General features: G+C 38.9%; 1 protein-coding gene across 1 annotated transcript in view; it reads left to right on the top strand.

Moving 5' to 3' along the window:
- The window catches only part of TMEM200A (transmembrane protein 200A), a 70,031-nt gene extending 50,350 nt beyond the window's left edge, over positions 1-19,681 (top strand). Inside the window, exon 2 of the mRNA XM_047758809.1 lies at positions 17,529-19,681. Coding sequence (XP_047614765.1) covers positions 17,545-19,020 — 1,476 coding nt within the window. The 5' untranslated portion in view covers positions 17,529-17,544 and the 3' untranslated portion in view covers positions 19,021-19,681. The remainder of the gene's footprint in view (positions 1-17,528) is intronic.
- The last annotated feature ends 4,433 nt before the right edge of the window (positions 19,682-24,114 follow it).

The following is a 24,114-nucleotide window of genomic DNA, read 5'->3' as shown; positions in this document are numbered from 1 at the left end:
TGTAGCTCTGAAGTCGATCTCGACTTAACAACAGAGTAATCTGACTTTTGAGAATAAATAAAGACACACATGAGCCTGAAGAAATGAAAGTCCAGATTTTAAGTGTTCTCTTTGGCGTATTTATTAATAGATGAGCAGACTAGAAATTATATTTATATAGACCATAAAATCAGCTCTTTTCCAAATGGCTTATTTGGGGTTTTTCTTTTTTAATGGCCTCACTCATGGCCCATGGAAGTTCCTGGGCCAGAGATTGAATCCAAGCCACACTGCTGCAGCAACCCTGCATCCTTTAACCCACCGTGCCCGGCAGGAGACTGAACCCATGTCTCCGCAGCAACCCAAGCTGCTGCAGTCAGATTCTTAACCCACTTCACCACAGTAGGAAATCCTGGGTATTTTCTCTGTGTATATCTCTAGTTACAACAGGGGCATTTGTATAATTCAATCAGTAGGCTATAAACAACTGTGTACATTTTGGTGTCTGTTCTCCAGCCGTGTGTGTGTGTGTGTGTGTGTGTGTAAAATATATTTCTCAAATTAATGAGATTGCTCACCACATTGTTTTTTATATTCATTTAGCATATTTTTTGAACATTACTTCCTGTCATTAAATGATTTTCTGCATTTAAAAAACCGTAACTATGTAGTGTTCCTTTATTTGAATGTATCATAATTAGTTGATATGTAATTAATGTTAATATAATTAAAAGGAAAAGAAAAAACATGTTGCCAAATTACCCTCTGGAAAGAAAGAAAAAACTTTTGCAGAAACATTGCTAGTAAAATGTTTTGGCTGACTTTTCCTTAGTTCATACTTCTCATGTGATACTTTAGGTGAAAAAGTAAAATCTTTAAACCGATTGATTTTAAAATATTATCTATCAGTTTAGGGTAACAGGAGACAGGTTTTTTTTTTATATTTACTGTGTTCATTTTGCTGTATATAAATTATATTTCAATAACTTTCAGGGTTTTTTGTTTTGTTTTGTCTTTTTGGGGCTGCACCTGCGGCATGTGGAAGTTCCCAGGCTAGGAGTCCAAACGGAGCTGTAACTGCTGGCCTACACCAGAGCCACAGCAACGTGGGATCCGAGCCTTGTCTGCGACCTGCACCACAGCTCATGGCAACGCTGGATCCATAACCCACTGAGCAAAGCCAGGGATCAAACTTGCGTCTTTATGGCTACTAGTCGGGTTCGTTAACTGCTGAGCTACAACGGGAACTCCAGTAACTTTCAGTTTTAAATCCTCTCTTTGTCTTTAAAAATTTTTTTTATTAAAGTATACCTGATTTACAATGTTGTGTCAGTCATAGCAGAAACTGATACAACATGTATATATTGTATATGTTGTATAAATTCTTTTTCTCATCTTTTCTTTCATCATGTTCTCTCACAAGAGATGAGATACAGTTCCCAATGCTGTACGTAGGACCGCATTGCTTATCCATCCTAATGTAATAGTTTAGGAGTCAGTTTTTCATCTCCTTCTTAGTTTTGGAGACAGTCAAATCTCTGGAAATAAAGAGATAAAATACTAAAAATTATGCCTCAAAGCAATAGGATGCATAAGCAATTAAGTAGATTCAGTGTTACCATCTATTACTTGCTTTGGGAGAATATTTGATATTTATTTTATCTATGCATTGGGTGATGTGGTATTTGGTTTATTTGTTTGTTTGTTTGTTTTTGAGGAACTTGATTATTTCCTATGTATTATCTTGATAACTTTTATAAATTTAGGGTTTTTATAAAGGTTAGAAGCTGAGCTCATTTTGTCATCACCAACTACTGCAAGTTATTGAGGGCATGGCACTGTGCTGCATAATTCAGAGGTGCATTTGATGTCTTGCTTTAAATAACATATTTTTCCTTTAAATGACGTATTTTACCTCACTGCATCCTAAATTCACAATCACAAACTCTTCTTTCTCCCCCTCATCTCCTTGTTTTCTCTCAAGATCTCCAATTATGCCTCCTTCCCCTAATCCTATGGCTGTTAACATGCAGTATGATTGAAGCAAAAGTCACGTGATTTTAAGCTAAACAGATCTAGACTTGAAATCTTGCTTTTCTGCTTCCTAGCTGTGTATTGAACAAATCACTTACACGCTCTGATCTTCAGTGAAATGGTACAGTTTTTCCTCCTTCACAGACTTTTTCTGAAGATTAAATACAATAATATGTATTACGTCCCTAAAACGTAAATCGGAGCTCAGTAAACACTAGTTCCTTTCTCATTTTTAATTTTTGATTCTTTCTTCTCAATTTATGTCCTTCCCCCCAGAATCTCCAGATGAATCATTTGAACTTCTTGGCAGTTCTCTCGGAAAAGATTCAAGAGAGAACTTTTCTTCTTCTTTCTGGAATTCATCAGTATTAAGAAGTCACCATTTAACTGATATTTACTTTGATCTTAGTAAGTCTAAAGACCTTGGTTTAGTCAACTTTATTCTGGTTAAGTCTGAGTGAATCCTAAAATATCTTTTTAAGCAGAACAGAGTCCTCAGCTATTTTATGAGAAGGAATTACTGTCTGAGATCATGGGTCAAGCAGGCAGGGCTGGCTGGGGAGCTATGAGGGTGACTAGTATCCCCATCAAGCAAGGCTTAAGGACTTTACGACTGAATTCTGTGTTCCACTTGGGAGATTGCTGATGGAGAGTGATGTTTCTTGAGTCTAAGCTCCCAACCAGTCTGAATTCATGGCAAATCTACTTGTGGCTTATTTTCCTTCTGTTTGCTCTGCTGGGAATTCCTCTCTGCCTCTCTGCTTTTCCTCCTCCCTTCTTTTAAGACAACTTGAGGGTCACCTTCTTTATGAAATCTCTTTGGCTCATTCCCTCCCCCCTCCCCTACCCCAAGGTCACTGTCTCCTTTTGACCTTCCCTGTGCCCCATCAATACTTCCATCATCAAGCCTGGAACACTTCTTAGTACTTGCTTGTCCCTCTGCTCTAGGCACTCACCCTGAGAAGAGCACAGGGAATGTCAGATTCACTTCCAAGCTCTGGCACATAGTCAGTGTTCAACTGGAAGAGTTAGGAAAGTTATTTGATTTGCTTACAAGATTTCATTATCTTGCAGGCTTTAGGAAGAAAGGAGTGTCTTCCTCATCATTTGAACAGTAAAATACAAAGATAATCCAGACACTATAAATACATAGTTTAAAGCCAAGGATATTGAAGCTGAACAAGCTGAGTGATTGCTTCAATTCTCTATGCCCTTTCATTTGGAAGATAGCCAGTTCTTCAGGAAGTAATGTCATGGCTACAGAAGTGATATAGAAGTCCTATATTTGCAGTGAACATGCAAATTATATTTTTTCTTGGACTTTTAGCTCCTCGGTATGAAGGGGATGTTGATAATCACTTTTCATAGTTATTGTAAGGATTTAATGAGCTGATATGAGAATAAGCCAACAAATGTTTGGTTACACTCCAAATGAAACCTGTGGTATAGCATGTAATGACAGCAAATCTAAAAAATACTTCAGTGTACTATAGGAGTTATGTTTGAAGATCAAAAACATATCAAAAACGTAAACAAATGTGAAGTATTTATTTAAAAAGCATGGACATTACAAAAAATACCATCATAATCCTATTAGTATTTGATTGAAGGCATTTAAAAAATTCAGGTTGAAGTCATGTGAATTTATAGGACAGCTCAACCTTAGCATAAAATCTTAAATAAGCCCTAGGGATGTTAATGCCTTGAAGAAAAGTTCAGTGTAAATATATGTTCTTTAGGTTCAGATTAAGCAGGGAGAAGGCTGGCATGGGGTAAGCCTTGAGTACAGAACTGTCTCCTTCCCACCATCCCACCCTTCTCTTGCCATAAGGTTCTGCCCAGACAGACCCTCACCCAATGGGGTGACTCATGGTACTCTAGACATTGGGCTGTGCTGCTCACAAAGGATGAAATAGGGTAAATGGAGGGGGCAGAACAGAGATGTCATTGCAAGGCATGAAAATTAAATGAAATTTAGTCTTGCTCTGTCATCTTTATCAGGAGATGAATATAAATCAGTTTAAGTAGAAGAACATTTTGGAGTCCCAGTCCAGTTTCCTTCTCATAATGATGCTGAAGGTCTCTGTCCAGCCTCTGTGGCTGCCTGCTTTATGAGAATAATAATTCTGAAGTTGCAGGATAGTCTCCGTAAGAAGCTTATTTACTTAAGTGAATCAAAGTTGTATGGTGAGAGTAACCAAAAGTCATCAACGTGGACTGAGCTTTGGGGAAAGAAATCAAGCCATATCCTCTCTGAAAGCCAGAAGTAGCTGCGTGAATAAGTCGGGATGACCCAGATCCAGACGAAGCTGATCAGTCCTGATAAAGGATTTGCTGGACAATGCACAGCATTATCCTTGAGCATGTTCTAGATGATAAATTCCTTAAGACAGATATCAATTCTTGATTCATCCTTTGTTTCCTTGAACCCAGTAAATGCAGGTGTCACCCAAGTAGGTTGAATTGCTTTCTGTGCTTCAAGATTATGAGTTCCCATAAGTCCATCTTTCATTCCTGAATTTATGGTTTGAGTTTGTAATTTTAGCCATTTTCTATTTTGTCAAGTCCTGTGTTTTTGCCTCAAAGTTTACATTATATTTGTTTTAAAATTTATAAGTCCACCATACTACCTAAATATCTATCAAATTAGTCTACCTTTTACTCTTATTTTTCAAGCTTCAGCATTTTTTTTTTTTGCTCTGTATTTAATTAGAACCCCCAGATGGAAATGTAATGAAAGCAGTGCCTGCACCTCTCGAAAAGGAGAGTATTTGGATATGTAGAAAGTGAGGGTTCTGTTAGGTATCCCCCACAATCCCACTCTTCAAGCACAAGCACCGTTAGCTGTGATGTGGCCTTCCCATTACTTCATGCCTATCCAAACACAAGTCTGTATATTTGACATAAACACCATCTCACTCTTTCTGTTGCACAATCTCAAAAACACGATGTGAAAATTTTCGTTATTGGTCTATATTAATCATTTTGAGTATCTGTATAATAATCTATTACCGAGATATAACACGATCTACTTAACCAGTCTTCTACTCATAACCTTTAAGTTATTCTCAAGCTGTTGTCTTTACTGTAGCACTGAATGCATACTTTTATGTATCCTTCTTCAAGTCTTTCTAAAGGATGTCTTCATAGAGGTGAAATGTGGGGGGGGGGGGCATGGCAAAGGGAACTGATATTTACACTTTGAAAGACATTCTCAAATTAACCTCAAAAAGTACCAATTTGTCCTCTCCCCGGCAGCTTATTAGAGTTTATGTTCGTACATCTCACCAGTAATGGGCCTAATCAATCCTTCTTTTTTCATTTGTGTCAATGTCAATTAACAAGTGAAGTTATAACTTTACTTTTGAAATTGCTTCAGTTTGCATTTCTTTGCTTACTACTGATGTGCGCTCTTCATTTGTTAGCTCTACATTTGGGTTTTTTCTTCTATGATTTCACTATTAACGCCTTCTGTCCATTTTTATCTTGGATTGATGCCTCTCACAGAAAATTACCAGTGAAGCCAACCATTTTAAAGTATAACAGATATTTGGAGCTAAAAATATCTCAGGCATGACCCCCCAAATAACCTACCTTTGTAGAAAGTCATAAAGTGTATGTGTAATGCTTTTAGAAACAGAGTTTTATCCCCCGTTGATGTTAGGTTAGGTCTCCCTTGAATCATTTTTACTGCCACGCATTCTTTCCAGCCTTTTTCATATTCCTGACGTGTTATGCAGCCTATCATTCTTGTCAATTTTTCCCTTTTCGCTGATTTATTTAGAGTCAGAATTGTAGAAGGTTCAGTCATTCCACCAACTCCAGGAGGACAATTCCTGTCCTTATGTAAATGTTTTTTTGAAAGAAGAGATGAAAAGAAATAAGGACCTTTAAGGACGTATGCAAGAGTTGTTCATGCTTTTGGATAGTTAACGTTGCACTAGTAATCCATAGTTTTCTCTCCCAGTACATTTCTCCGTCTCGCCCTCCACGTTTCCTTCCTGTCTTTCTTCTTTCTTTTCTACCCTTTGCCCATTTTCTCCATCTTCCTCTTCCTCTCTAGCAACAACTCTGAATCAACTATTTTTGAATCCCAGAATTCTAGGTGGAAACTCTCAGTAAAACAGGCATTGATTTAAAAAAATTAATTGGAGTATAGTTGACCTCAAAAGTTTTGTTAGTATCAGGTGTACGTCAAAGTAAATCAGTCATACATATACTTATATCCATTCGTTTTCAGATTCTTTTCCCATATGGGTTATTATACAGTATTGAGTTGATTACCCTGTGCCATACTGTAAGTCCTTGTTACCACTCTATTTTATGTATAGTAGTGTGTATGTCAATCCCAACACCCTAATTTGTCCCTCCTGCTTCACATTTCCCCTTTGGTAACCATGAATTTAGTTTCAAAATTTTTATGATTTTTTACTTTCTCCATTATAGTTGATTTACAGTGTTATGTCAATTTCTACTGTACAGAAAAGTCACCATATATATATATTTTTTTTTCACATTTTCCTCCATCGTGTTCCATCTCAAGTGACTAGATATAGTCCTCTGTCCTATACAGCAGGACCTCATTGCATATGCACTCCAAATGCAATAGTTTGCATCCTTTAACCTCAAACTCCCAGTGCATCCCACTCCCTTCTCCTCCTTGGCAACCACAACTCTGTTCTTCCAGTCCATGAGTTTCTTTTCTGTGGAAAGGTTCATTTGTGCCATATATTAGATTCCAGATATGTGATATCATATGGCATTTGTCTTTCTCTTTCTGACTTCACTTAGTATGAGAGTCTCTAGTTCCTTCCATGTTGCTGCAAATGGCATTATTTTGTTCTTTTTTATGGCTGAGTAGTATTCCATTGTGTATATAAACTACATCTTCTTAAATCTTTTAAGTCAAAACAGGCATTGATTGATTGGTATTTCTTCTGTGGTGAAACAGTTCCCATTCAATCCAGAAGCGAGGCAAGAATGTCCATGTCACCCCTGTTTTTACTTCTTCACCTTTGCTCTCCAGATGATACAGTTAGATAATAGCTATTGTAGGTTTAAAATCGGGGAAAGGGAGGCAAAAATATATCTGGATGATATAATTCTATTTCTAGAACAACTAAGAGAATAAACTGAAAAGTTTTTTTTTTAAGTGAGAGATTTCAGTAAAGTAGCTTAGTACAAAATTAATGTACAAAAATCAGTCGCCTTTCTACATCCAAACAACAACCCTCTGAAGATAGAAATGATAATGACAGAAAAAATACTGATGTGCAATAGAAACCCAGTGATAAAATACTCAGGAAACAAAAAGTAACAAAAAATGAGAAGGAGCAATGTTTAAAAAAAAACCATGACAGGGAGTTCTCTTGTGGCACAGCGAGTTAAGGATGGAGTGTTGTCATGGCAGTGGCTTGAGTTGGTGCTGTGGCACAGGTTCGATTTCACTTGCCATGGGCACACCCAAAAAGAAAAAAAGGTAGGACATAAAATAAACCTTTTTTTAGATAAGATGCTGTAGTAGTATAACAATGCCAGCTATCCTGATATTTATGTAGAAATTCAGCATGATCCAATAACTTTTTTTGTGTGATTCTTTTTGTGTGTATGAGTTGTGAGCAGTTTCACTTTGCCATCCTTCATAAGGCCTCCATACCTCCATTTTACTTTAAAGGCAATCCTGCTCAGATTTTATTTATGGGGGAAAAAAGTAAATTCTCTAGTAGAAACGATGTAGTTTGGACTATTTCCTTATGTTTTTCTAGGGTTTTAAAAATGCTATGTAGCTTAGAGCTACTGTCAGTTGGAAAACTATAAGAAATTTGAGGTACTACCATACTGTTACAATGGATTAAGAGATGGCATGGCTCAGTGCTAATTTAGATGGTGTTTTTGCTCTGGTGAGAGATGGTTCCTTATTTGCAGTAGAGAATAAGGTAAGATCTTTTGCATTCTGAACGGTATTGGCACACCTGTGTTATGTGCAAAACTGATAGACATATACAAGATATTGGTTAGAAAGTGGAGCAACTGGGATTGAAACTCACTATGGCCATCCAGATTTTCCCTTGTCCTTTAGCTATGTCAGCAGTTTGTTTAGATTTTTGGGCATTTAAAATCACCGGAAAGGACATTACTACCTATTAGAAACTCACTTTCCAGAGTTCCTGTCATGGAACAGTGGTTAACGAATCTGACTGGGAATCACGAGGTTGCAGGTTCGATCCCTGGCCTTGCTCAGTGGGTTAAGGATCCGGCGTTGCCGTGAGCTGTGGTGTAGGTCACAGACACGGCTCAGATCCCATGTTGCGGTGGCTGTGGTGTAGGCCGGCAGCTACAGCTCTGATTAGACCTCTAGCCTGGGAACTTCCATATGCCGTGGGAAGCGGCCCTAGAAACGGCAAAAAGACAAAAAGACAAAAAAAAAAAAAAAGAAAGAAAAAGAAATTCACTTACCAATACTGTCTTCGAAAACATGGTCAACTACTTAGAGGTGAAGTTACCAAACATGTTCTCCTATAGAGGATGGATCCACATAAAAAGTCTAGGTGGTGATATTAAATACTTCAGCTCTTTATCCAAGAATATCTCAGCTAATTTCCTGCATCTTAGTAAATTTGTGACTTCCTTAGCAATAGTTTCTTTACACCAATTTCAAGTCAACTTCCTGCCAGGAAATGCAGTAAAAAGCGACTGACTGTGACAGTCATTGGAAGAACTTGTCCAGATGTGAAGAATTGGGGTCCAGGGCAGGGAGGGTATTTCGACTTTGGGGGAAATAGGTTTCTGATTTTTTCTGTTCCTGTGGAAAATGTCTCCTACTGGCTCTCAGCAGGGTTTTTTCTAACAGCTCATTATGGATTTGTTATTTGGCCTCCTGAAGATTTTTGTGTTCTGTGGGCTTCATGGCTTTTAGTCGTTGGAGAGAAATTGCTCCATGTCATTGTTACAGAGCTTGTAATTGGTTTAGGCTCGTATTTTAGAGTTTGTCAGGCTGGCAGGTTATGAAAGCATTGGAACAAAGAACATAACAGATTTCCAAGTGCATTCTTCATTCCTAGCATTGTCTGCATGTTTAGCAGGCACTTGGGTATATGTGATATTTTATCTTTAATGATTTGAGTATCATGCTGCTAATTATAAAAAAAAAAATCTATATTTCTCTTTGGTTCTAGCATTCATGTGGAAGTACAACTATACTAAGCATTAGGAAACTGTTCCTGGAGTTCTCGCTGTGGCACAAAGGGGTCGGTGGCATCTTGGGAGTGCTGGGATGCAGGTTTGATCCCTGGCCCAGCACAGTGGGTTAAGGATCTAGTGTTGCCGCAGCTGTAATTTAGGTTGCAACTACGGCTCAGATCTGATCCCTGGCCTGGGAGCTCCATATGCCGCAGGGCAGCCAAAAAAGAAAAAAAAAGAAAAGAAAAGAAAAGAAAAGAAACCATTCTCTCCAAGGCAGGCCAGCAAAGGTCTTCAGAACATACATAAAATCATAGCTTAAACTTCATGTTACAAAATTCACATTTTGTAAATTTTCAAAATTTATATCACTCTTACAGCGTCTTCTCTAGTCCTCATATCCCCAAGCCCTATTCTCCTCTTATTGTCAAACTGTTTAATGTCTAGATGTCCAGTAGAAACAGGAAGGTGCTTGCAGAATTGATCAGATTACCCAGGCATTTGATTCAGTTGCATCATGAAAATAGGAAAAACATCAGATGAACCGGTTTGGGCTTTCTTACCTTGATTTTAAATTAGTACTATTATTTTTGACACAGACAAGTCTCCAAATCTCAACAAATAGAATGAATTAAAAAGAAAAATCATGCTTTATTCTTTCTGTAATATATTTCCCACCTGTTTCTCTCTTACATACACTCAACTCTTCAACTACCAACTTATTAATGCTTCGGCCACCAAAATACGTAGACTCCACTTAGATAGTTTTCGACTCTAAATCCCAGTACAAACTTGGAGTCATAATTTCCTGTCATGAATTATTTAACACAATATATTAAAATATATTTTGGTTTGCCTAGCTGAGCAATGAAGGGATTAATAATACTGAACAACAAAGAGCTAATAATAGTAGCTATTGTTTCTTGAGAAGTTACTATAAACAATGCCATAAGGAACACTATCTATATATGTAAATTACTGCATTTTATCCTTAAAAAGACCTTAAAGTCAGACACAGCTGTGTCACTGGTGTAGAACTTAGTTCTGAGACCCTGAGCTATGCTTTACTTTTATTGTTGCCTTTGCTTTACAACAACCCTATAGGTACTATTACTATCCTCCTTTTACAGATGAGGAAACCGGGGCTCCAAGAGGATGAGCCCGTTGTCCAAGGAAGACTATTAAGTGCAGTGTAGAGACTCAAGTCCTCCCTGGTCTTCTGACCCCGCTGTACTGAATACTCCAAATTAAAGAGGAGTTTGCCACTTTACTGGTAGAGGAACTAAGATAAGAAAAGTTTAAAACAATGTGTCCAAGATTGCATGGTATCAAGTGATAAAACAGGCATGTGAACCCCTGTCTTGCTGATTCCAACGCCGATGTACAAAACCATCCTGCGACACGTGACATAATGATTTCTATTCTATTCTTATTTTTAAACTTTAATATGATTGAACTATCAGTCACCCATAGGCATTTTCTCTCTCAACTCTGGCAAAGATATAAATTAGAAATCCTCTTCTCAAAGTTTAAAATGTCTCTACTGGGAAGGAAGTCCTAAAACTGTTCTAGCTTGAACAGAAAATATTTCCATCTGTCACATTTGTGGATACCACATGGGGGTTTTATGTAATGCTTTTGTTTGGTCCTGAAGGCCTAGATTAATTTTTACTTCCTTTTGGCAGATAGCCTTACTGTCTGGCAACTTGTTAAACCTCGAGATAAGAATAAAAATTCAGACGTATAAGTAAAACAATTATCAAATGTATTTAAAATAATAAGCACGCTTCAGCTGAGAAGAGGAAGAAAAACCATAGGGCAAGGACCTTTGTCAAACAGTGAGGAATGAGGATGATTTAGAATCTGTGTGGCTAACTCCTCCTGATGCACCGTGTCTCTGTGACCTGCTGCTGCTTCTCAAAAGTCTCCCCTGATTCCTCCAGACGGTGTGGAGGGGAATTCTCTGGTATACCTCCATCAGAGCAATTGATTCATTTTAAGTGTGTACCTTGGAGTTCCCTGGTGGCTCAACAGGTTAAGTATCTGGTATTGTCACTGCTGTGGCTTGGGTTGCTGCTTTGGTGCGGGTTCCATCATTGGCCGGGAACTTCCACATGCCATGGGTTCGGTCAAAAAAAACCATGTACTTTGACAGCTTTCCAGCTAGACTCCACACTCCTTGAAATCAGGGCCTGGGTGTTATTAACTTTGTGTCCCTGGTGCCTAACATATTTATTTATTTTGTATATTTGTTTACTTTTTGTCTTTTTAGGGACACACCTGCGGCATATGGAGGTTCCCAGGCTAGGGGTTGAAATCAGAGCTGCAGTCACCAGCCTATACCACAGCCACAGCAACTCAGGATCCGAGCTGCATCTGTGACCTACACCACAGGTCACAGCAATGCCAGATCCTTAACCCACTGAATGAAGCCAGGGATATAATCTGCTTCCTCATGGATACTAGTCATACTCCTTTCCACTGAGCCACGATGGGAATTCTCTGACATATTTCACTCATATTCAAGCATTCATCAAGGCAGTTCACGATCAGCAGATAAACTTGCTGAGAACTTATTACATTCCAAGCACTCTGTGAGGTAGAGTGAGATGGCATGGGAAAAAAAAAACAAAAAAAAAAAAAACAGAAAAAGGAATGTCTAACCAAAAATGAACATTGGACTGGGAGTTGGAAAACTTGAATTCCAATCCTATTCTTTCTTCTAATTCGCTGTTGGATCTTAGACAACATTTTTGGTTCTTAGCTGGCTAAAAGGAATGTTTTGATTCAAAGTTTTCTAAAGCTTTCAACTCTGCTCGTCTCACCATCTACCATTACCGCAGACATAAGTATCAGAATGCATCTAGAATCACGTCTGGTGTAGAGCAGGCTCACATGTGGTCAGACTAGTAGGTCATTAAGAAGAAGACTTAAGTGTACGGGGTGTGAATAAAAACTGGCATGGATTAGTGCGATGGAAAGCAAATTCCAGAAAGCTTAAGCTTATGAAAAGGGTAAAGGGCAACAACAATAAGGCTTTTAGAAATATAATCAGAGCAAGAATAGGAGAGGATGAACTTGACACTTAGGTGGGATGGTGTAGTGTTAATACATGATACATGGGCAGAAATCTTCTTAGTCAAGAGCAAAGAGCTTCTTTGATTTGCCATAGAAAAAACAAGGTCCAGAGGGGAGATGCGCCCAAGGTAGACAGTAACGTAGTGCTTGAAAGAACGCAGGAGTCTATGTCTGTAGTGAGGAAGACAGCAAATGAGATTGGATTCCCACTGGTAATCTCTGAGATCTGCCATGAATGGGTATGATTCCAAAGTTCAGGAGATAGCCCAGAAGGATCCTGGTTTGTACCGTGAAGCAGAAGGCGTGTTGTGTAAAATTTAGGCTGGAAATCTTGATAGCTGTTGCTGATAAAATTGTAGCTGATTTATGAACACTGGGAATGAAAAATAGGATCATCTATATGCAGCCAAGAGTTAACCCAAACTGATTGTTTTTTGTTTTGGGTTGTCAACACAAGTATATCTGTCTTTTACTTTGGCATTTGACAAAATGATGATACCTTTTTGGAGAATATGGAAATGCTGAGTCTGGCTGACCCTATGGTTAGGTTTATTTACAACTAGTTGAATGACCTCCTCAACAAGATCACTGCTAATCATTATATTTTTTAGGATAGAACACACATTTTGAGTCCTATGTCTACTACAGTACCAGATTATCAGTTTTTACTAATTGCATGAATGAATGTCTACACAAATTAACAATGTCCACCTAGGAGGGGGTCTCTGGTGGAATACCTACCACAGGGCTTTCTTTGCTTTTCAAAAGTTTGAATGAAGCTTCAGATCTAGAGAGACTGATCAACAAAAACACTTTGCATGGATGTTTGAGGAAGTAAGTTCTGGTCCTACACCACCGAGGAGGGTAGAGAGAAGGGGAGAGAGGGGGTGGAGAGTGGACCCTTCTGAGCCGGCACCTTCCGGTGCTGAAGGGGACCTTGGCAGATGTGACAAGCTGATGCTCACCCAAGAATGGGCCTCACTGTCCTCTACTCCCCGTGGTTTTCCCCAGGTTGTCAGTGTGATTTGAGAAATGCAAGTCAGTGGGTTCATGGTCCTAATTTTAAAGGCACAAAGCATTCTTTAGGGTCTGGTGATTTGAGAGAAACAGGAATCAAAATAAGAAAAACAGACAGGGAAAGAAGACCTCAAGTGAAAGTAGATTTGGAAGCCCATCTGCATCTCAAATTCTGCAAGAGCACAGGCTCTGGAGCCACCCCCGAGCTGTGTGACCTTAGGCAAGTTATCTAAACTCTCTGAGCCTTGGTTTTCTCATCTGTAAAATGGAGATCATCATGATTCTGTCCACTTCCAGAATTGTTGTGTGAATAAATATATTTTTATGCCTAAAACACTTAGAATGGTGCCTGGCTATAAGCAGTGTGCGTTAGCTATTATTCCTATGATTGCCATTATTAAAACTTAGAAAAAATGCTATGATTTGTCACAATAAGAAGACTGGAGTTGACAGGATTCCTATCTGCAACCCCTTACCACCACCAAAAAACCCCACAAACCAAGTGGTCCAAGAAGATGGGGCTTTGCAGCATAAATAAAAAAGGGAGACTTAAGCTGTCTTTGTGTATACTGACTACTTTGGACTAAGTTGATGGTGCAGATGAAGATGTGTGTACTCACTGCCTCTAGGTCTTAGAGTTTCACTAGGCTTCTTACTGAAAAATGTCTTTAGCCTCCACATGCTATTTCCCAATATCTGTCCCCCATTAAGGCTTTCATCTGCAAGTTGAGGTTAATTTTCCTAAGATGACCACAACAGCATTTTGCAATCTCCCCCAAACCCATTGCATGTGAGAGTACCATTCAAGTGTTTGGGAATGACTCTTGCTCCTTTCCAGGACCCAGCTCTCTCCTTCCTCTCTAGCCCCCTCCCTCGAGCCATTCTGTGTGCTCAAGGCAGCCCAGTGCTCCCATCCCCAGCCTATATTTCTCTTGACCTGAAGTCCATTCACTTGATTTTTTTTTTTTTTTTGCCATTCACAGTGATAAATGTTAGAATGCTATTGCCAGCATGAAGCCTACTGTCAAGGTCTTCCCTGATCGAAACTTTTATTCTAGGGGTTACTGCATTCTGTTTTATGTAGCTATTTCAGGCTCTTGGTTAGCTTTCAAGCTCTTTGGAGCAGTGACTGAGTTTGTGCTCTTTTGCTTTCCCGACTCAGGGTAAGTGTGGGGCCCCGAGTCCTAAAAGAGGCTCACTTAGTGTCAAATTGTCTTGAATTGAATTAAGAACATTGGCTCCCAACCTGAGCTCGCTAACCCTTGGGCATCTTGGTGCCCTTGTCTGCCAGGCCAGGGTCCACTGGCTGCAGAAGCTGTGTGAGCCTTCCCTTTCCCCCTCGTTCTAGTCTTGATTTCTAAACTCCTCCAGGGGTCTTTCCTCCATTCATTCACACTCTTGAGTCTGCCCTTGCCTTTTCTTCCCGTCTCATCTAACTGGCTTTGCCTGCTCACAAAAGTCTCGTCACTGGCTGCTCTTTTCCACCTTCCTCTCCTCATCTGTCTTTCTCAAAATATGTAGATTTTTTTCTCTTCCAGCCCCTTTTTTTCTATCAGCTTCAGGAATAGAATATGGCATCACTAGCAGAAAGTGTTTTAGCAAGTTGGGGAGGACAAGGAATGTCTATGGAATGGGAATTCATGGTGGTTGCTTTCAAACCATTTAAAAGCCTTTTGCCTTTGCTTTCATTCAATTCAGAAGGATTTCAGACTGAATCTTTATCCTTCCATATGGAAATAATTGAGTGGGATGTCTGCTATCTTATCTAAGCATTAAAACAAAACAAAACAAAACCCCTGAAACTGTTTTTGGTTCAAGAAAACATAGGTTGACACTAAGCTTTGTTTTAGCCAAGGTTGGGATTGGCATATACATGCTACCGTATGTAAGGTAGATAAGTAACAAAAACCTACAGTATAGGACAGGGAAATCTACTCAAGACCCTGCGGTGGTCTATATGGGAAAAGAATCTCAAAAAGAATGGATATATGTATATGTTGAACTGATTCGCTTTGCTGTACACCTGAAACTAACACAACATTGTAAGTCAACTGAATTCCAATAGAATTTTAAAAATAAATAAATTTTTGAAAAATTAAAAAAAAGAAGTTCTAAACTGTAGGATGTATACTTGGATACATTCCATAGACCAGAGCTATAGGTTATAATATGGTTTGTTCTTCCAACATTAAACTATTTTATTCCAGGTTATAATTCCAACAAAGGCTAAATTTACTCACCAGCTTATTTAGCTAGCTACAACTGTAGATACCATCCACAACTCTCTTATTTAAACATAATTCAGAAATTATAAATAGAAATTCAAAAGGAGAACTTACACGACAGAATTCAGTGCCATGAAGAAACCTTCTCAGAAATATGCCAGAGACCTTGTGGGTCTGAAAATATCCTCTGCTTCCTACCAGTCAGATTTGGCAGCTTGAGAATTATTCACTGTAAATAAAGACAAATATTTTACCAACTCACAAAATGTTGCTTTGGTTTGGTATTAAATTTGTTCAAATTTTTAACTAGGAAAGCTAGTATAGTAATATGATGGTCATCCAGCAAATCTCAGGAAAAAATATTACTCTCTTACTGAGTATTTTAGCAAATATCTTGTGACACTAGCTATGTGTTTTATATTAAAGGTTTCTGGTAATAAAAATATGAATTAAATTTGATGTTCGACAAGAAGTGGAAGAACTAAGACATTATAGTACAGTGGGTACCATAGAAAACTTGATGAGAGGCTTTGAGGAAAGAACTCTTGTAGGATTTGCTTAGTGAGTTCTGAGAAGGCTTTGTGAAGGAAGTGGAATATTAGTTTTAATGAGTATGTGATAATATGGGAAATATGGGGGGAGAAGAAAAGGGGGTTAGATGAAATTTTACTAACAAAATCTCAGAAACAGTCTCGTATGGAGTATAGGGAATATTGTTGGGTTTTGGTTTTATGTAAATGAAAGCAAGCAGAGATAAAGCTAAATTCCAAGGGTCTGAAATCCCCAATTAAAACTTTGGCAGGTAGTGAGAAATATTTTATCCATGCTTCCACTTTTTAAACACGCCCTCAGCATGTAAGCTTGATTGTGGAGGAAGAGAAATGGAATTTGGAAGACTGGTTGGAAAGTTATTATAATGGTAATAAATGGTAAGAATTAATAAGAACTGCACTAGGCTGGGAGGAGCAGAATTGGAATGAAGGGATGGAACTGAGAGACATTCTTTCATGAATATTTCTAAGGTTTAGAGCTTGGTTGTAAAATGAGAGGAAGAAGGGAGGAGTTAAAGAGAACTATGAGGAGTCAAGCCTGAGAACTGAGAACGCTGAAAAAGTCAGACAAGTCAAGTAATACCGGTAAAAGGTGAGTTCACCTTTGCTGGTGGAGCATGAGTGTATGTATATAAGTTCCCCAATGGAGACTTGAAAATGTGAAATCGAAACCCAGGCTGTGGTTTGAAATACAGACTTGGAACTCATTAGCCTAAAGGCAATGGTGGAGGGGTAGGAGGGAAGCTGAATGCCAAGAGAAGATGACCAAGGACAGGACTTAGGGAGAGGTCTACTTTTAGGTGAGGGAAGATGAGCCAGAATTGAAATAGTCAGTGAGGTCAGGGAAGAGCCGGAAGATTAGTATCATAAAAAGCTGGACAAAAGAGTTTCAAGAAAGGAGGGCATCAAGAAATATAATGGAAACAGAGAAGAAGGGAAGATGAGAATTGAGCAGGAGAATGAAATGCGATAGTTAAGACTTCACTGGTGACTTTCACAAGAGTGGCCTTAGAACTGTGAGTTGCTGGAATATATTCTGTTTATAAATATAGCATTTGTTTGGGGCCTAGTAAGTTTTCTGGATCTTTCTATTTCTTTAAAATAAATAGTGTGTATGTGAGAGAGAGAGAGAGAGAAAGAGAAAGAGAGAGGGAGGGAGGGAATATGTGTGTCTTGTGACCAGGGAATTGTTTTATGTAACAAATGATAAAATTAAGTAAAATATACCTTGAGCTCACATTTCATTATTAATAGAAATATTAATTCAGCAAAAAAACCGACATCTCCAGAATTTTACATTAGTTGATAAACAAAACTTCTACCCAAACTACGTCAATTAAAAAGATATTCTTCTGTCCCATTGCAGTATATGAAACCACAACAACAAAAATATGTAAGCAATGGCTGAAATGATGAACATACCTCAGAATGGAATTACATTGTCACCTTTTTCTCCTCTTTTCAGAATAAAAGACTGAGCTATGATAGCAACTGGTGGAGTAATAACTGGCCTGGCTGCCTTGAAAAGGCAAGACTCTGCCAGATCACAGCATCATGTCAACCTCAGCCCATCACCTGCTGCCCAGGAAAAGAAACCAGTCAGACGTCGACCACGGGCCGATGTTGTGGTTGTTCGAGGCAAAATCCGGCTTTATTCCCCATCTGGTTTTTTTCTCATTTTAGGAGTACTTATCTCCATTGTAGGAATTGCAATGGCAGTCCTTGGATATTGGCCCCAGAAAGAACATTTTATTGATGCTGAGACAACGTTGTCAACAAACGAAACTGAGGTCATCCGGAACCAAGGCGGTGTGGTGGTTCGCTTCTTTGAGCAGCATTTACATTCCGATAAAATGAAAATGCTTGGCCCTTTCACAATGGGGATTGGCATTTTCATTTTCATTTGTGCTAATGCCATTCTTCATGAGAATCGTGACAAAGAAACCAAAATCATACACATGAGGGATATCTATTCCACAGTCATTGATATCCACACGCTAAGAATCAAGGAGCAAAAGCATATGAACGGCATCTACACTGGTTTAATGGGAGAAACAGAAGTAAAACAGAATGGGAACTCCTGTGCCTCGAGACTGGCAGCTAACACCATTGCTTCTTTTTCAGGTTTTAGGAGCAGTTTTCGGATGGACAGTTCTGTTGAGGAGGATGAGCTTGTGATAAATGAAAGTAAGAGTTTGGGGCATCTTATACCACCTTTGCTCTCTGACAGCTCTGCCTCTGTGTGTGGCCTCTATCCACCTCCTTCCAAGACAGCTGAGGATAAGTCCAGTGGCCCTAAGAAATGTGAAACCAAGTCAATTGTGTCATCGTCCATCAGTGCTTTTACATTGCCTGTGATCAAACTTAATAACTGTGTTATTGATGAGCCCAGTATAGACAACATCACTGAGGATGCTGATACCCTTAAAAGTAGGTCAAGGAATTTGTCAATGGACTCCCTGATGCTCCCCCTACCCAACAGCAGTCAGCCCTTCCAGCCAGTCAGTATGATTCTTCCAAGGAATAATTCCATTGGGGAGTCATTGTCAAGTCAGTACAAGTCCTCTGTGGCCCTTGGACCTGGAGCTGGACAGCTCCTGTCTCCTGGGGCTGCTAGAAGACAGTTTGGGTCCAACACATCCTTGCATTTGCTCTCGTCCCACTCAAAATCCTTAGACTTAGACCGAGGTCCTTCCACCCTAACTGTTCAAGCAGAACAGCGGAAACATCCAAGTTGGCCTCGGTTGGATCGAAGCAACAGCAAAGGATATATGAAACTAGAGAACAAAGAGGACCCAGTGGAGAGGCTGCTTGTGCCCCAAGCTGCCATCAAGAAAGACTTTACCAATAAGGAGAAGCTTCTTATGATTTCAAGATCTCACAATAATTTGAGTTTTGAACATGATGAGTTTTTGAGTAACAGCTTGAAGCGGGGAACTTCTGAAACAAGGTTTTAATGTTGAAAAATTTATTATTTTACAAGGCTATATATTTTAAACCTATTTTCACCAGTGTTTCCTTGTTAACGCCTTGGTTATAAGCCTTTTTAATCAAATAATTTGTAGTGTATTAGGCCTGGCTGCTTAAATTCTGTAATGGAGATGGTTATATCTTTGGGTTACTTATGACTGCAGTACTTTATATTATCACATATGATTTTGTTTTTTCCATTCCTTAGAAAGCACACTTTCTTTTGTTAATGTGAATACAGAATACTTCCATCCAAATTAAAGTTCCTTTTCTTTACTTTAAAGTTCTTTCATTGATGGTCATATTCATAGAACGAAATGTCCAGTTTGGAAAAGGCAGGGTACCAAGGTGTGGATGAGAAGTACCAAATTCGGGCCCAAAACTCAATATAGATTTATAAATGATTGTGAATGTAAATCCTAGGTGTGATTTTCTGAATAATTGTTTTTATATAGTATTGGTTAAATTATTTAAAAGGGAAAAGATCTAGCTTTTGTGCAAGCTAAAAAACGTGAATTGGTTAAATTAGTTTAGTTCTGTGTGAACTAAATGGTTAAGTTGGTTGTGTCTAGGGCCCTGAGCTCTAAGTAGGTGTTATCTTTTTCTTTTCTTTTCTTTTCTTTTCTTTTCTTTTCTTTTCTTTTCTTTTCTTTTCTTTTCTTTTCTTTTCTTTTCTTTTCTGTCTTTCTAGGGCTGCACCCACGGCACATGGAGATTCCCAGGCTAGGGGTCGAATCAGAGCTACAGCTGCCATGCTACACCACAGCCTCAGCAGCAGGGCATCTGTGCCGTGTCTGCTACCTACACCACAGCTCACGGCAGTGCCAGATCCTTAACCCACTGAACAAGGCCATGGATCGAACCTGTGTCCTCATAGATGCTAGTCAGATTCGTTTCCACTGAGCCACAATGGGAACTCCAGGTATCTTTTTCAATACCAGTTCTATTTTAGTGATATTTTATAAGAAACCATGTATTCAAGAGCAATGGCTGAGAAGCCAGATATTCTTAGGGGTAAATATCAAAATTCTAGTAGCTGTAACTTTAGATATTGAGGATAGGAATTTCTTTGCAACTGACTAGAAACATGAAAGAACCAATTTAGTGTTTAGAAGTACTATCTTGAAATAATTATGTATATGAAGAAAATATTGACTAATGAATGAAAATATATTATATGCTAGTTAATGCTAACTAGTCTTAAGTAACTTCTTCTAGTCATCTCTGTAATTATCTAATATCCACTAATTCCCACATCTTTGTTTCTCCCCCGATAGTTTTTAGATCCTGTTATTCGGAAAAGAATCAGTGAACCTTGACATTTCTTTCATCTGCACATATCACTCAGTTGGTGGTTGAAGAAAATTTAGTCCTTGATACATTGCCTTGAAATTTACCTTGTGCTAGAAAGCCTTATGACACCTCCAAAGACTTTCTTATGGTGTAATAAATACTTAGGATGGTGGCTCTCAGTTATCGAAGAGAATAACTATGAAAACGGATTTTCCGTCAGAATTTTTCGTGTTTTTCAATAAGGTAATCTAATTAAAAAAATATTTAATGGAATACTCAGGAAATTTTAAAGGTTTTTCCCAACGCCTGAACATTTCTGAACATCAGTATTGCAGTTGTTGTGGAAAAGGAGAAGGAAGATACCTTTGTATTTGTAGCTCCCCGCAGTTCCACCTTGTATTGGCATCAAAAGCTTCCCTGGATTGAGGCACAGTATTACTTGTTAGAACATTAAGCCCGTGTATTGTAATCGAGTGGGCTTAATATTTTATGATAAAGTATTGAATATTATCTCCAGTCTTAATACAAGTTTGTGTTCTTCTTATAGTTGCTTTTATTTTTTGAATAAAATACATTTCTGCTGGAAGTGCTGTTTTTCAAACTTTCATATGTGTTCTATGGAAGGTGCTTGATACTCTAACATATGCACTGGGTACAGCAGCTTTTTTATTTTGCTTCTATTAGGTTAAAGAGCTACGCCCATCTACCTATTGGATTAAGCTATTTTCATATTTTGTTATTTTGATGAGATGGTTAATTTTTATGTGTCAGGTCAACTGGGCTAAGGAATGTCCAGATTTCTAGGTGTGTCTGTGAGGGTATCTCATGAAGAGACCAGCATTTGAACTGGTAGACTGAGTATATGGCACAAATGAATCTTTCCACAGAAAAGAAAATCATGGACTTGGAGAATAGACTTGTGGTTGCCAAGGGGGAGGGAGTGGGATGGATTAGGAGCTTGGGGTTAATAGATGCAAACTATTGCCTTCGGAATGGATTAGCAATGAGATCCTGCCATGTAGCACTGGGAACTCTGTCTAGTCACTTATGATGGAGCACGATAATGTGGGAAAAAAGAATGTATACATGTATGTGTCACTGGGTCACCATGCTGTACAATAGAAAAAGTTTTATTGGGGAAATAACAATAAAAAATTAAAAAAAAAAGAAAAAAAATACACAGCTTAAAAAAAAAAAAGAATTGGTAGACTGAGGAAAGGAAATTGCCCTCACTGATGCGGATGGACATGACAGTTCATGGAAGGCCTGAAAAGGATAAAAAGGCAGAAGAAGGATTCGCTCTCTCTCTCCTTGGGTTGGTGCATCCAACCTGTCCTGCCCTAGGAGGTCAGTGCTCCTGGTCCTCATGTCTTTGGACTCAGACCGGGACCTAGACCATTGGCTCCCTTGGTTTTTAGACCTTGGATGTGGGCTAGAACAACACCACCTGCTGTCTTGGGCCTCTCTGACTTGTAGACAGATTGTAGGACTTCTCAGTTTCACAAACAGGAGAGCCAGTCCTTCATAATACGTATCTGTCTGTCTGTATCCCATTAGTTTAGTTTCTCTGGAGGACCCTGACTAATACACTTGGGATCATTTTCACTTAAAATTTCATTGGCTTTCAGGAGAATAACCAGATACATAGCATTTTAGCAAATGTCAGTGATACTCCCAGATTTGAAAACAAAGGCTCTCAACACCCCTGATGTGACAAATGACTAAAGCCATATAATTTTCTCAGTTCACCCCTGAAAGAGCTCTAGCAGTTTGAAGAGGATTAAACAGCATGGATCTTGGAAGATTTAAATAAATGAATTGGGGGCTGGAAGCAGTGATTTTTCTTCGGCCTCCTTTCTGTCCAAAAGCCTGAGTTTTTTTACTTACAAGACAAATCAACTTTATGAAATATAAGTAAATTTCTAATTTTAAATTAATCTAAGACATGTGTTGCTAAGTAGAGCTTCAGATAAATATGACATAACTGATGTTGCCATATTGACTATGCAATTCTACCCCAAAGCAATGAAACCTAGAATTTTAGTTATGATTTATTTGTGCATTTCCCTTAGGCTTTTATAAATATTGAAAATTGCTTATAAACTCCATTTCTTCTTCTGGGAAATCCCAGGAATCTGGACCATGAACTGGCTGCCTCTAGTCCTTTAGAGTTCTAAGGCCTATGGACTCCCTGGAGTATATGGACTCTCTCGCTCAGGCTGCCATACAAAATATCATGGATTGGGTGGCTTAGACAATAAAAATTTATTTATTTTCTAACAAGTCTGAAGTCCAAGATCAAAGTGTTTGGCTTGTCCTGAGGCCTGTCTCTTTGGCTTGCAGAAGGCCACTCTCTTTGTGCCTCTGGTGTGTCATTGTTATCTTATGACCACATGTGTCATTGTCATCTTATGACCGTGTTGGATTCAAGCCCCGCCTTAGAGGCCTTATTTCACCTTAATTAACTTTTACAAGTTAATTTAATATGGTTGCATTCTGAGGTACAGTAGGTTAGGATTTAGATATATGAGTTTGAGAATGTGCTCATAACGTGAGGTGTGCCCTTGAGAAGTGGGAAAGCCGAGGGGTCTTAGCCTAGATTAGGTGCAAAGAGCAGAGTATGCCCCCAATGACTTTGCCACTGCAGCTGTGTAGCCTTGAATAAATCACTTAATCTCTCCAATTTTAATTCATTCAATTTTAATTAATTTCTTAAATTTGAGATTTATTCCTCAAGCATGATGTGAGATGAGTTAACAACATAAAGTCCTTTCTAACTCTAAACATCCGGGGTTCTTGGTGCCCTGGGATGAAGGTCCATGGCCATAGATTAAATGGTCTGATGCTCACAGAGGGTCCAGGATGGTGCCACTGTGGGCACATCGTGAACACTCAATTTATGTGAGGTATCACTCTCTAAAAGCTTCACCTAAGAGCTTTTCAACTTTTACCCTGTCCTCACCCTACATATATACCTCTTGTAGTAGGGTGAATAAAGGCCCTCTGAAATGTCCATGTCCCACATGGCAAATGGACTTTCAACTCTAAATTTAGGATCCTAAAATGGGGGAGATTAGATTAGATTATGCAGGTGGGCCCAATGCAATCACAAAGGTCCTTATAAGAAGGAGGCTTCTGAAGATTTGACTACAAGGAGAAGATGATGCAACCAAAGCAGGGAAAGAATGGAAGATGATAAGGTCCTGGCTCTAAGAGGCCATGAGCCAAGAAATGCAAGAAAGGAAGCTCTAGAAGCTGGAAAAAGCAAGGAAATGGATTCTGCCCTCAGGGTCTCTATTGGAACCAGCCTTGCTGACACCTTGACTTTAGCTTGGTGAAAATGGACTCCGGGCTTCTAGAAATGTAAGAGAATAAATACAGCTCCTTTTAATCCACTAGTTTTGTGTAACTTGTTACAGTAGCCATAAGGGTTTAATATTTGCCTCAAACAAGATAAGCTGCTTCAGATCAGTGAGCCAGTCAGTAGTCAGCAGACTTAGAAGCAGAGTCAAAGGTGTCTATACCAGGTGATGGCAGGTAGCCCAAAGCAGAATGGATGATCAATTTTATTTTAATTAATTAATTGATTTATTTATTTTGTCTTATTAGGGCTGCACCCACAGCATATGGGAATTCCCAGGCTAGGGGTCGAATCAGAACTGTAGCTGCTGGCCTATGCCATAGCCACGGCAATGCTGGATCTGAGCCGCATCTGTGACCTACATCACAGCTCATGGCAACACCAACGCTGGATCCCTAACCCACTGAGCAAGGCCAGGGATCGAATC

Source organism: Phacochoerus africanus, chromosome 2, assembly GCF_016906955.1.
Source record: "Phacochoerus africanus isolate WHEZ1 chromosome 2, ROS_Pafr_v1, whole genome shotgun sequence".
NCBI classification, from domain to species: Eukaryota; Metazoa; Chordata; class Mammalia; order Artiodactyla; family Suidae; genus Phacochoerus; species Phacochoerus africanus.
The sequence above is the reverse complement of the archived record's forward strand: the minus strand, read 5'-3'. Positions and strand labels throughout refer to the sequence as shown.